Genomic DNA, 14,254 nt, shown 5'->3' with positions numbered 1-14,254 from the left:
TGTTTAAAACTTTTAAAAATTAATTGTCATAAAATAGATAACTAATGAGAACCTACTGTATAGCACAGGGAACTCTACTCAGCGCTCTGTGGTGACCTAAATGGGAAGGAAATCTAAAAAAGAGGGGATATATGTATACGTATAACTGATTCACTTTGCTGTACCAAAGAAACTAACACAACATTGTAAAGCAACTATACTCCAATAAAAATTAATTTAAAAAAATTAATTGTCAACACTTAAAAATTTAGAAACAGATTTCCGTCCTCTTTGAAAAACTGAAAAAATTGGCAACATTGAGACCTTATTCCCAGAGGGCAAAGTTAATAGACACTAAGTTTAAGTACTAGATGCCTCTTCTTGCCAGAGCATGTGTTCTCCAGTTTTCCAGTCCCTGCCTCTCCCTATTGTCCCCCCAAAACTAAGTGTCATTGCACATATGCTGCTGTTTTCTTTTTTGGATATTTTTTTTTTTTTTTATGTGGTTGTTATATTTTATTTTCCAAGTAATACTGATTAAAAATATGTACACACCTACTTTTAAGTCCACAGTTTAGCACTCTTATTTGTATGGCTTTAAAAGTTATAGCACAAGATCTTTACATTAAGGATTGGGGAAAAAGATTCATTCAAAACAAAGCCTGATATATTATATACATGTTTTTCTCTGTACTTTATTTTAAATACATTAATTTTTAAGTGATGCTCATCTTTTTTTCATCTGGTGGTAAAATACTAGTGCAACTTTTCATCAAAATAAAGTTTACCACAGATATAAGTGAATTTTCCCAATTGAAAATGGCCCTTCAGCCGCCATTAAATGAAATTTCTCAATCTAACTGAAGTGAAAAAGAACTGGTAGCTGTCATTGTAAGGAAAATATAGAGTGCTATAGCATGACCTACATTGCTCCTTGCAACACAAACTCTGAAAGAACCAGAGGCGCTTTACAGAAGTTTAGTTGAGTTTGAAAAGGCACATGGGTGTGGTTGGTTTTTAAACATTCTAGAAATTTGCCGCCACCACCACCGTTTCTGTTGCAGAGATAACATCTGTGACTGTCAGGGTAGACAAGAGTGTTGTTCAAGCTAAAGAAAGCCAGAAGCCAAAATTTAACTGCACAGTAACAATGCACTTTTCTTCATGCAGCCTTGTGTTTCCTATATATTCAAATGTTCTAACATGCATTAGAATACATAAACTTGTATTCTAATGATTTTACGTTTGATTTTACAATATGGGGGAAAAAAAACTTGAGGAAGTACATGACTGGGCAAAGAGAGAAGGGAGAACCCTTACCACAATGAAAATAGATACATTCGTACCCAACTATATAATAAGAATATAATCCGTTTCAGTTTTCCAGAAATATACTTCTCAAAGCTTCCCATTCACTTATGGGAAAGATCCCTCCTCTGTGGCATCAAGTGGGGGAAAATCAGTTTGTTTCAATAGAAACTGTTCAACACAACATGAAAGAGCTTAACTTTGGTCCACGTGTCTGTTAGCTTAAGGACAGTCACACTGCCCATCATCAGTTCAAAAACTCAACACATAAATTTAAAAATATATTCATTTGTTATTTCATTCTAAAACTGGCATAGGTGTTCTGTTCTCATTTCCTGACTTTTCAGCTTGGGAATCCACTGTTGATTTGGTCTCTAAACCCTCAGCATCTTCGTGATCTTCTCTGGCCGCCTCAGCAGCATCTGCTTGGGTAGCCTCTCTCTCCTCTTGGTTCATGATTTCAGGGGTCACTTGATCCAAGTCTGCTTCTAGAAGCTCAGTTTGTACTTCCATTGGCATCTGATTTACCCGTTCAACATGCAGCTCCTCTACATGTACTTCTGTACCTTCTTCAGTCTGAATTCGACCCACTTCTAGATAACTTACCTGGACCTGTTCTGGAAGCTCATTCATATGTGAATCGTGCACTTGGCTGTCCTGGAGCAGATCTGGGTGGACCTGTTCCACAGTCACTTGTGCTGAATCCACTTGAACCTGAAGCAATGGTAACACGTGCACCTTCCCAACTTGTTCTATAATAGTCATTGATGTCACAGGTTCAGTTTGCACACGTGTTTCTACTGAAAGAACTTCTTCAGTTACTAGACGCTCTGAAATATTATGAGCATCACTGAGATGCCTCCTTAATTCATTTCCTTGCATAAACCACAAGTCACACAAAGTACAATGGTTGGGTTTATCTCCAGTGTGTATTACCAAATGATCTTTGAACTGGTCCCAGCTGTTAAACACACTATTACAGACCTGACATTCATAAAGCTTCTTTCTTCCCTTTTTTGCCCCCACTCCAGTTTGGCATGCAGTCAGGTGACATTTGAGGGTGCTATTTCTAGCAAATCGTTCATGACAATTTGGACATTCAAAAGGTTTTTCACCTGTATGCTTTCGAAGATGCTCTTTAAAATGTCCAAAGTGGTCAAACTGTTTCTCACAGTACTGACATATGTGAATTTTTTTCCCAGTTCTTTGCTTCTTACTGACTCCACCTTCTTCAAGGTGGTAACAATTGAGGTGCTGTTTCCATGCGCTCTCCCGAAGATACCTTTTATTGCATATTTCACACTTGAAACTCTCAGTGGAGTGTGATTTCATGTGTTCCTTCTACCTGTTTGCTTGTGGGGTCAGAGGCACAGCCATCTTCATCTTTAATCTGCCCTTTTCTATCACCTTGACGGTACTTGCTGGTGATATCTGCCAATAATGCCAGAGCGGAATCATCAGAGGAACCTGTGCTCTGAATATATTTTATGGACTGCCTGGCAGTAGCCACATCCTCTAATGTTTCAATGCCTTCATCTTCCACTTCGATTGTGCCTTCAGCAATCTCCACCTCGATTTCAACAGGTTCAGATTCTGCAGATGGCAATGACTCAGTGATAACATTTGAAGTTTCTGCAATCTTTCTTTTTTTTGCTTCACTTTTTCCTGTGGTAGTTTCCTCTAGTGGAGCTGAGTTTTCTTTGTTCCTGACTTCCAGGGCTTTGATAGCTTCTAGCATTTGTAGAAACTCTGCTGCTTTCCATACATCGTTGGCTTCTTCTTCTCCTTGTATCATTAATTTTGCTGTATATGTGAACTCAATCAAATGACGAAAGGCCATTTTACTAACACCTTCTATCTCCACCAAAGGTTCCTGAGTAAACTCCTGAAAGAATTTGTAAAAGAACTTGCTGCAAGCAGCCAAAACAGCCTTGTGGGCCTTAAAATGGTGTCCGTCGACAATCAGGGTGATGTCAGTAAACCGGTCCTGCTCTCGCTGTTCATTCAATCGGTCCAGGATCATTTTATGATGTTCAGGGAACTCCTGAAGGCATTCCATCGTCTCTTCGGCCTCCATGGCCGTCGGGTTGTTCTTCTCTACTCTCCCCTCTCGGGGCGTAACTCGCCCCACACTTTTCCCTAACCCTGAACAGCGCCTCGCCCGCCATTTCCTTGCCAGTGCCCGGGCGCTCCCTCTGCTTGGGTCCGGCCGGCGCACGTGCGCTCGCTCCGAGACCCGGACGGCCGCGGCGCGGGCGGCGGCGGCCACCTGGATATATTAAAAAGTTTTATTTACTTATTCAAATTTTAAAATTATGAAACATTCCAAACATATCATTTTCTACACTTGACACATATTGATATTTCACCTAGGCTTTTTTTAATTGAAGTATAATTTACTTACAATATTATATTGGTTTCAGGTGTATAACATAGTGATTCGATAGTTTGGTTTTTTTTTTCCTTGTGGGATTTTTTTTTTTTTAATTCAAACAAAAAGTCACAAAAATTATAATCATCCTCATCAGTTCACTCAGTCCCATGTAATTAATTTCTTTTTTCATCTTGATCTTTTGTTAGCCCTTTTATGAGTTCATCAGTTTTTCATTAGAGTTCTGAAAATGCTTATTCATTCAGTTCAGCAGTACAGTCAGTTACCAGAAACCTGTACTTGTCAGAGTCTTTTCCATGAATTCCTTGAAGATGAAACCCTTATGATTCGATAGTTTTATACATTACAAAAATGATCACCACAATAAGTCTAGCTACCATCTGTCACCATACAAAGTTATAGTATTATTGACTATATTCCCTATGCTGTACATTATATCCCCAAGACTTTTTTATTTTATAACTGGAAGTTTGTACCTCTTAAGCTCCTTTGCCTGTTTCACCCATCCTTCTCCCCTGCCCAGCACCCCCCAGCAACCTTTAGTTTGTTCTCTGTATCTATGAATCTGTTTCTGTTTCATTATGTTTGTTTGTTTTGTTTTTAGAGTCCACATATAAGTGAAATCATATGGTATTTGTCTTTCTCTGTTTGACTTACTTCATTTAGCATAATACCCTCTAGGTCCATCCATGTTATCACAAATGGCGAGATTTCGTTCTTTTTTTTTTTTCCAAATATTTTTCCCATTCTGTGGGTTGTCTTTTCAATTTCTTTTTTTTAAAATTAATTAAATTAATTTATCTATTTATTTTTGGCTGCATTGGGTCTTCATTGCTGCGCGCAGGCTTTCTCTAGCTGCGGCGAGCGGGGGCAGCTCTTCGATGCGGTGCTCAGGCTTCTCATTGCAGTGGCTTCTCTTGTTGCGGAGCACGGGCTCTAGGTGTGTGGGCTTCAGTAGTTGTGGCACATGGGCTCAGTAGTTGTGGCTCGTGGGCTCTAGAGCGCAGGTTCAGTAGTTGTGGCGCACGGGCTTAGTTGCTCCGTGGCATGTGGGATCTTTCCGGACCAGGGCTTGAACCCGTGTTCCCTGCATTGGCAGGTGGATTTTTAACCACTGCGCCAGCAGGGAAGCCTCTGAACCCTATTGATTTTTGAGTTTGCAGCTCCCAGTGTAGAAGAAAGAGGCCTGGACCCTGAGTCCTGGTCCCTGATCTGCCACAAACTATTGTACAATGTGACCTTGAACACAGCAAATGGCCTCTTTGGAGTTAGGAGACTAAATTGGATGTTCTTTTATTTTTATTTTATTTTTTTAACATCTTTATTGGAGTATAATTGCTTTACAATGTTGTGTTAGTTTCTGCTGTATAACAAAGTGAATCAGCTATATGTATACATATATCCCCATATCCCCTCCCTCTTGCGTCTCCCACCCACCCTCCCTATCCCACGCCTCTAGGTGGTCACAAAGCAAAAATCTCTTAACATCCTAGAGGGCTGAGACTAGTACTTTGTCCCCTCCCCTCTCCCAACCAGCCAGGGGCCCCAGCTGGGTGTGCATGTCAGAGAAAGAAGACACTGGAAGGAGTAAGGTGCCTATATCAATAATGTATAACTTAAGCCCAGAGCCAGGGAGAGGGATGTACACTCTGTGTGTGTAACTGGAAGTGGGCTCAAGTAAGCTGTTCTTGTATAGGTTTGTGCTTATATATTCCTGGGCACCTTCTATGTACCAGGCTGTATTCTAAGTGCTAGGGATGTAGCAATGAACAAAACAGACAAGGTCTTTGTTTTCATGGAGTTTATATTCCAGTGAAAGATGCAGATAATATACAAGTGAATAAAATACATGAGATAATTTCAAATCATAGAAAGTTCCATGAAGAAAATGAAACAGAATAATGTGATGGAGAGTTTCTGGTGGGGCACGCTGTACACATACGTGGGTACATAAATGTGTGGTACATACATACACTTGCCTAGGTTCATATACTTATGCTCTTTGTGCCTATGTGTGCAAATAAGCAGCTTGTATTTCTACAGTGTTTTTATATTAGTATATATGATTTTATGTATGTGAATGCATACAGGTCAGCTGGTATGCATGGGTGTGTTGTATATGTTGGCATTTAGCTGTAACTAGAGATGTTCTGGTGTGCCACTCGTCAGTGAGCCAGTTTTGGAAATGGCTTTTTCGCATCTGGCCTTCAGGGCCATTTGCCAGTTTCCTGTCTCCCCGTTCCTTCCCACTTTAGATAGCTCTCTGTGCTTGTCTCCTCTCAGCCCTAGGAGGGCTAAGCCAAGGAGAGTATAGTAACTAACTCATCTATCCAGGAACTGGAAAGAAGCTGATAATCTTCTGTGAAATCTCCAAAGGCCTGGCTTCCCTGCTAGTCGCTGTCCTTCACAGCATGAGGAGAAAGAGTCCTGACTTGAAATCAGAATACCTGAGGATCTGTTCTTGGCTCTGCCACTTATTATTGTGTGACCTAGACCAAGTTACTACGTCTCTCTGAGTTTCAGTTACCTCCTTCATAAGTACTCTGGGTAGTAAGGAAGAGGGAGCAAAATGACCTTTATGGGGGGCTACGTGGTGCTGGAGCCTGAAGGAGGTGGGAAGGCATTCTGAGCAGGGGCAATGGCATGATTAAGAGTGTGGACGTGGGACTTTGTGTATAAGGGAAGCCAGGCGGAACCTACTTAGAATAAAATTCAGACTTCTTACCATGCCTACAAGGCCCTATGTGTTCTGGCTGCTGCCTACCTCTGATTCTTACCCCCCTTCTTGCTCACTATGCTCCAGCCATACTGGCTTCCTTTCTGTTCTTTGAATAGGCCAAGCTCTTTACCACCTCAGTGCCTTTCCAAATTTTGATGTTCTCTTTGCCCAGGATACTCTTCCCAAGACCTTACATAGTTGCCTACTTCTCATTACTTGGGTCTTAGCTCAAATATCATCTCTCCAGAGAGAGGCCTTCCCTGACCATCTTACTTAAAGTAGCTATCCTCTAATATTTATGAATATTTAAAATGTACATATCCTTTGACTCAACAGTTTCACTTCTACTAATTCATCCTACAGGTATATTTTCAAGTGAGTAAATGACATATTAAAAAAGATATTCACTGAAATATTTATTTGTTAAATATAAATTATGGCATACACAAACAGTGGAACATTATGCAGATAACAAAGAAAATGAAATAGCACTGTAAGTCTTAATGGAAGATAATGTCAAGATATATTGTTAAATTTCAAAATAAAGCAAGATGATCAAGCTCTATACTTAAGATTTGTGCAGTTTATTGGATGTGTATTATATTTAATAAAAAACAAGATACAGAGTAGTGTGTATTGTATGCCATCATTTGTATAGAAAAAAAAGAGAATACATAAACATAAATGCATGTATATATGCTTGTCTAATAGGCCTGTCCTATCGTTGAAGCAGCTCTTTCCCACCTCCCCATTCCGTGCTTGGTTGGGGACTGTGAAGTACTTATTTCTCTTCTGAACAGCATTAAAATTCAGTTTTTTAAATTCATTTTTGAAATTTCCATCTTCAACGATATCCCAAGGACCTTATGAAAGATGCTAACGGTGTAGCCTTCTTCCAAAGTGATTTCTTGGTTACTCCTCACTAGTTCAGTTGCCCTATACCCTTCATCTTACTAGGAGTGGCCCTGTCTGCATACTGACTATTTCTGGAAGGTTACACAACATAGTAGTTACAGTGGTTGCCAGGAGGCAGGGTGATTGGAGGATAGGGGTGGGAGGGACACTTCTCATTACATATCTTTTTATGCAGTACCATTTGTAGGTATTACTTATTTGAAAATCATAAAACTGAAAAATAATACTGAGGGGAATATTCTTATAGTTAAATCTTTGCATACAGTCTGAAAGTTCCTTAAGATGTCTTTTTGAAAATTATTTCTCAGTCATTATTATGTCATTCTTTATATCCTTCATAATGCTTATCATAATCTGAAATTATCTTGGTTATATCTTTTACTTGTGTATTTCCTGCACTATCATTGGAATATAAGCTCCATGTTGTCAGGGATCTTGCTTATCTTGTTCATCAGTGCCTTATTTCTATACATATATATAGCACATAGGAGTTGAATAAGCAAATGAATAAATGAAAGAATGACTGAAAGAAACCAGGCTGAAGCCTAGACAGGAGTAGGAGGCAAGGCTGAGGAGGTAGAAATCAGCTGATAGAGGGTAGTGATTCTTAACTTTAAATGTGCATCAGAATTACCTACTGATTCTTTTTTTTTTTTAATTCTTATTGGAGTATAGTTGATTTACAATGTTGTGTTAGTTTCAGGTGTACAGCAAAGTGAATCTGTTATACATATACATATATCCACTCTTTTTTAGATTCTTTTCCCATGTAGGCCATTACAGAGTACTGAGTAGAGTTCCCTGTGCTATACAGTAGGTCCTTATTAGTTATCTATTTTATATATAACCTACTGATTATTTATACCAGCTTGTAGTAAAGAAGCAGATTCTCGGACGTTGTGATTGTGATTCTAAGTTTGGGCTCAGGAATCTACATTTTAACAAGTTCCCTAGGTGACTTGGGTACAAGTCATCTGGAGACCACACTTGAGTAACACCAGTGCAGTGTTGACATCACTTTCAGGAAGAATCACATCCATGATATAAGTTCTCCTTAATACATGCCTAGGATGGAAGAGAGAAAACCATCATCCCATTTTATCAAATTAAATGAGGTTCAGAGATGGCAGTGCATTTTCCTGTGACACACAGCTTGTGAATAAAGTATACCTTGTAAAGCCAATGTATCTGACCAGTCAGCTCAAGGTGTGGTGGCAGATGGCTCACCCTCACGGGACATTCCCAGGCCTTGGTGTTACTGAATGGATTTTATGACTGTTCCTATTTTTTTGTTTGGGGAAGAGGTCATACTCCCTAATGACTGGCTCTTTTTGATGTATCTCAGGGAGGGCAATGAGCCAGAGGAGACCACCCAGATCACATACCGTGAGCTTCTGGTCCAAGTGTGTCATTTCAGCAATGTTCTCCGAAAACAGGGTGAGTGTGGGGATATGGGGAAAGGACTGGAAAGCCCAGCCTTGGGGTATCTGAGGACTTGGGGGAAGTAGACAAGGAATAGAAGGAATCTGGTAACAGAGGAACTGAAATGGTCAGCTGCGGGGGCGGGGGTGTGGCAGCGGGTAACTGGATGAGAGGGAGCACGTAGCAGCAGGTGGGGTCCACCATGGTCCATAGTCTGTGTCCTTTACCTGCAGGCATTTGCAAGGGCGACCGAGTGGCCATCTACATGCCCATGATACTGGAGCTCGTGGTGGCCATGCTGGCGTGTGCCCGCCTTGGGGCTCTGCACTCCATTGTGGTAGGAATTTGGGCTGGATAAAGGGGCCTGGTGGGGGATAGGGCTCAGGAGAAGTAGGTTGGGCCTGGATGATGGAGGGTCTTAAGAACCAGACTAAGGAGTTTAGAATGTCATAGGTTCCTTATCAGTTATCCAGTTTCTTCTATGACCTTGGCTTAGAGACCCTGAAGGTTTTATAAGTGACTCCTTTCCTTGTTCACTCGATCCCTGGGTCGCCCTCTCCTTCAGTCTTTCTTCCCTTCCCTAGTTTGCGGGCTTCTCTTCAGAGTCTCTTTGTGAACGGATCCTGGATTCCAGCTGCAGCCTTCTCATCACTACAGGTGACTACTTCTCTCACCCCTTCTCCAAAACCCCCACACCCAAAGTCTTGGTCTTCAGTCAGCTAGTTGGTATTTGGGACTGCTCGGCGTAAAGGGTAGGGGCAGCCTACCCTTCGTCTCCTGGTTCCACCTCAGCCTACCCTCTGTCAGCTCAAATCAGCTGGAAGAGCCAGAGACAAGAGGCCTACCCAGGAGGACTGTGGACATTGTGCTCACTAGGGATAAAGGGCTAGGAGTGTGGTGCCTTCCTAAGGCTTGGAATGTCTGTTGCTCCCCAAAGATGCCTTCTACAGGGGGGAAAAGCTTGTGAACCTGAAGGAGCTGGCTGACGAGGCCCTGGAGAAGTGTCGGGAGAAGTAAGTGTGTTTGGTCTGCTGGCTACTGCTCTGAGTTGACTAGGCATTTCCCCAGTGCCAGGTCCCCTTTGTCCCTCCTACCCTAGATGGACATGGGTGGGTCTTGCCAAATTCTCTTTTGAGCCAACCAGCCCACCACTTCAGGCTTTTCTTTCCTCCAGGGATTTCCCAGTGAGATGCTGCATTGTGGTCAAGCACCTGGGGCGGGCAGAACTGGGCACAGGTGACTCTCCCAGCCAGTCCCCCCCGATTAAGAGGCCATGCCCGGATGTGCAGGTGAGTCTGGTGCTTCTATGCCCTCCTCTGGGCTCAAAGTGGCTCCCTCTTCCTGCCCAGGAAGTTCCCGATGTCCTTCTTTGTTTCCTCATCATAATGCTGAGGATCTGGGAGCAATCCTAGGAATGGCTCCTCTGGCAGGGCTGGCTGGGAGCTGGGGGACTTTGACCTTGGATGTAGGTAGGGAGCCCCTTGTACCTTGGGAACTTAGCATGAGAGATTGTGAGGAAGACTCCTGTGCTCGTTGGGGTATTCTAATGGGCACAAGGGACGTTCAGGGCTTGGGCTTGGGTTAGGGTTAGAAATGGGCTGACTTGGGTGACTATCTGTAGTCATCTTGATGACTGGGCTGTGGTTTGGGGTGGGCTACCTGTGTGGTCCCACCATGGAAGGACCAGGATCTGCCCCTCAAGATATGGCCCTCATTAGCTTTGGATACACGCTTCTGATGGAAAAGCCCAATGGTGCATGAAGGATGAAAGCTCCAGGGCCCAGAAGGACAGAGGGTTCCTGAGACTCTGTGACTTGGGGGGCTCCGAGCGGTCTTAGGGCTAGAGAGACTTCCGTCTAGTCTAGGAAGATTGGAGACCCCTGTCCGCATTAGGGGTTCTGAGTGCATAGGGGCTGTGAAGAGGGTCAGGAAAATGGAGGCTGGGAGGACCAGCGAGAGAGGGGCCTGAGGGAAAAGAGGCAGCCAGAGGTTTGGGGCACAGTGACCCTTCCCTCCCACTCCCCTATCCTCAGACCCTGCTCACCACCCTTTCCATGGGCTCTTAACAGGGTAAGCTGAAAGAGAAACCCAAGCGCATCTGGCCCCAGGTATCCACCTCTGCACTGCCTTGGGCACTGCTTCCCTACATGCTTGTTTGTGTGTCCATCTGCTCTTTGCCTGTTTGCCCCACTGAGGTGGCTGCCAGACCTAACCCCCTTCTCTCTACTCCTAGGTCCTTTGCCATCTAAGTCACTCTGAAGGGTCATGAAACCAAATGCTTGTTGCTACCTCTCTGAATTGGCATAGAGCATGGATCTCAGAGAGGTAGCAACAGACATTCCATTTCACTCCTGCTGCTTAGGACCACTGTGGGAGAGAGGACCAAGTAAACTTGTCAGAAAGTTTTTACTGTGCACTTAGCTGAGGCAGAACCAGGAGAGACAGGAGGAGGAACAGGTAGAGGAGGTACAGACCTTGACCTTGGGAATTCACCATCAAGTTGGGCAGTTAGATGTGTATTACAAATGAAAACCTAAGTTTTACATAGGGCAGCAGAGAAGAAGGTTCCTAAATATATTTATAAACTACTTTGGGATTTATAAACTCTGATATAATTAAATGCTAAATTGAACAAAAGTTACATTGTAGGTGGTTCTAAGAAGGGAGATCTCTAAGTGGGAACTCAAAGCCAATTAGTACAGGGGAGAGACTGGGCTTGGAGTCCAGAGACCAATTTTTAGCTGTATGACCTTGAATGAGTCACCTCTTCTCTCTGGGCTTCAATTCCCTTATCAGTAATGGAGAGATGAGAGTATATGCTTTAAAGGAACCCGCTTCCCTTACTGAAACAAAACATAAAAGCCACTGTTCCTCTGAGTTTTACCATCCTCCTAGGGTGTCTTACTCTAAATCTGCTATGATCTACCTCTTAGGCTAATGGTAAATATAATCCCCCTTTTCTCTATTCTCATTAGCATGGTGGAGACAGATCTGATTCCCAGGAGACAATGCTTTCATCTTAAAACTCAGGCAGGGACCTAAGACTTTTCTCTTGAAAAAGGAAACAAACTTAGTGGTTAGAGTATAGGCTCTGGAGCCAGACTCCTTGGGTTCAAATCTTGGCTCTGTCACCTGCTATTGTGGGAACTTGGGCAAGTTACTTAGGCTCCCTTGCTTCAGTGTCCCCGTCTCTAAAATAAGGATAAAACTGTAGCTACCTGATAGGGTTTTGTCAATGTATGTAAGGTGTTTGGCACATAGTAACTACTCCATAAATGTTAGCTTTTATCATTTCTAATATAGCAGACAGGCTGGCATTTCTAAAAGGGAATCTAGAAAAGAAATAGACTCTTATAATTCTTAATACCAGAGACCCTCAGGTCACAGGCTCCTGGATTTTTGTTTCTTGAAGGTGAAAATAGCTAGTTACCAAAAAACCAAAGACCATAAAAATTGGCTTACAAAGTCCAGGTCTGAGGACTGCAGTCAAAGCTGCAGAAGTCTTGGCAGAGCTCCAAACCCCTTCATCCTTAAGCAATCTTCAAGGGAGGGCCTGGTACAGTTGGCAGGTACCTTCCTCAACCATGTTACCTATGAGCTTCCTCATATTTTTCTCTCACACCTGGTGGCTGCCCTCCCTAAGGCTATTCTGGTCCAATAACAAAGGCCAACTCCTCGATTCTTATTTCAGAAAATTCAAACCTTTTCCTGGTTCAAAGCACTGGGCCCTCATAAGTATACACCTAATTCACAACCAACATTTGTGCCACTAATTGAGCTCACCCTGCTTCCTGGTGCTGGTCATCAGCTCCACATCTGGAGTACCCACTCCACCCCTTCTTACCCACACCCACAAAAGAAACAGTTTTACAAGATTACAAGAGTCCGCTCACTGCCACAGTGTAACTATGCTTTGCCCTTACTTGTACCTAGTGCCTTTTCTATGACAATTCACACCAGCACTGTAGACCAGCGCCGTTTGTTCAAGCACTCTTGACGCACTTCTGCTTAAATACATTAATGTCCTCATCTCAAGCAGATCATCTGGTGGGAAAAAAATTATCTATGTGACAATGTATGTGTAGACCCATATGGCTATTCCAGTAAAAAAACAGGGTTTATTTTTGTGTTTTCTAGCTGTGGGCAGCTTCTCTCTCTTCTTTCTTTTTCTTCCTAATGGTGCCTCTCTTGGCCTGGACTTGTGATTCTTATGATGCTTATGTGCCAGAAGCTTCAAAGTAAATTACCATAGAGCCATATAATGGGAGTAGGGTGTTTCTCTTACACTATCATGTTTACCTGCCAGCCAGGGCCATAGAACAAGAAGCTAATGAATATGAAAGAGTTTCGTGACAGCTGAAGCAAACCCCCAGTAGTTTCCATCATCACATTCTTATTTCACCTCCCAGAGGAGTTCAGCAGAACTGAACTAACTTCTCACCTTCATGACATTCATCAGTCTTCCCTACCCTCCAGGACAATCCAAGGCTTCATGTTTACTAGGTAATACAGTTCTCTTCTGATGTTCCCCAAATCCTGTGACTATTAGGGCAAGAATGACTATCCTCATTTTAAAAATGAGTGACTTGAGATAGAGTGGCTTACCCAAGGTCATATACAGCTAGGAAGTGGCAGAACTGGGAATCTAAATCCAGTGCAACTTTTGGACAAATTCAGGGAATACACTTCGCTCAGGAAAGAGTAGACTCAGAAGACCAGTTTTTCAAACAGGTGATCTAACTGGGAAAGTAAAGCAGTTTCAAGGAGAGTTTAGAAAAATGTCAGGATGACAGATCCAGAAGTAGTTATCAAACACACGTCAGTATAGGGGGACATCCCTCTACTGGGAGAAATCCACCTTGGTCCTTTTCCACCAACTTAAAACAAGGTTTCCTGCTGAATGGAACCTCAAGCAAGTGTCTTTATGAGAAACCCATTGGTAGCAGTAGTGTAAAGGCAGGGGCAGAGTTGGGGTAGGAACCTCCAGATGTGGATGATGTCTAGACATGCAGAAAAAGATGCTTGGACTAAGATCTGTTGACTTCTTTTGCTACTAACTAATGGGGCCAGGTACCCGCCTTCCCTGTGGCTCTGACTAATTCTGCATTCCTGAGTTGTGTGGTGTCCACATTCCTGCTGATGAGCCACTAGTCCCATAAGTACATACGTGTGTATGTAGGCTTGTGTGTGCATAATCACTCATCCAACAAAATTTACTGAGTGCCTTTTGAGTTCTAGGCATTTTACTAGGTGTTGGGGATTTGATGGGAGAGGCAGGAAAGACAGACATGCCACTGCACTCATAGAGGTCACTATCTACTTGGGGAGACAGTAATCAAGCAAAAGAAAATAACAGCTAAATAAAATAACTGGAAATATGTGCTGCGTGGGAAAGAAATAAGGTGCTGTGATCAAGAATAATAGCAGGGGTGGGAATTCCCTGGTGGTCCAGTGGTTAAGACTCCACGCTTTCACTGCTAAGGGCCGGGGTTCGATTCCTGGTCAGGGAACTAAGATCC

At 42.8% G+C, this 14,254-nt stretch overlaps 2 protein-coding genes across 3 annotated transcripts in view; one reads left to right on the top strand and one right to left on the bottom strand.

Annotated features, from left to right (window-relative positions):
• Positions 1 to 14,254, top strand: part of ACSS2 (acyl-CoA synthetase short chain family member 2) — a 50,123-nt gene that overhangs the window by 27,701 nt on the left and 8,168 nt on the right. Inside the window, exons 3-8 of one of the 2 annotated variants that reach the window (XM_061209898.1) lie at positions 8,659 to 8,750; positions 8,969 to 9,072; positions 9,320 to 9,392; positions 9,673 to 9,748; positions 9,910 to 10,024; positions 10,805 to 10,843. In XM_061209898.1, the coding sequence (XP_061065881.1) occupies positions 8,659 to 8,750; positions 8,969 to 9,072; positions 9,320 to 9,392; positions 9,673 to 9,748; positions 9,910 to 10,024; positions 10,805 to 10,843 (499 nt within the window). The remainder of the gene's footprint in view (positions 1 to 8,658; positions 8,751 to 8,968; positions 9,073 to 9,319; positions 9,393 to 9,672; positions 9,749 to 9,909; positions 10,025 to 10,804; positions 10,844 to 14,254) is intronic. The other variant, XM_061209899.1, reaches the window with a different exon arrangement.
• LOC133103435 (zinc finger protein 131-like) lies at positions 1,473 to 3,529 on the bottom strand. The gene is given in 2 exon segments (XM_061208825.1): positions 1,473 to 2,623; positions 2,625 to 3,529. Coding segments are annotated over 2 exon segments (1,779 nt in total). The 5' UTR covers positions 3,365 to 3,529; the 3' UTR covers positions 1,473 to 1,584.

This window comes from Eubalaena glacialis, chromosome 13, assembly GCF_028564815.1.
Source record: "Eubalaena glacialis isolate mEubGla1 chromosome 13, mEubGla1.1.hap2.+ XY, whole genome shotgun sequence".
NCBI lineage: Eukaryota > Metazoa > Chordata > Mammalia > Artiodactyla > Balaenidae > Eubalaena > Eubalaena glacialis.
This window is presented reverse-complemented; position numbering and strand designations above follow the sequence as displayed.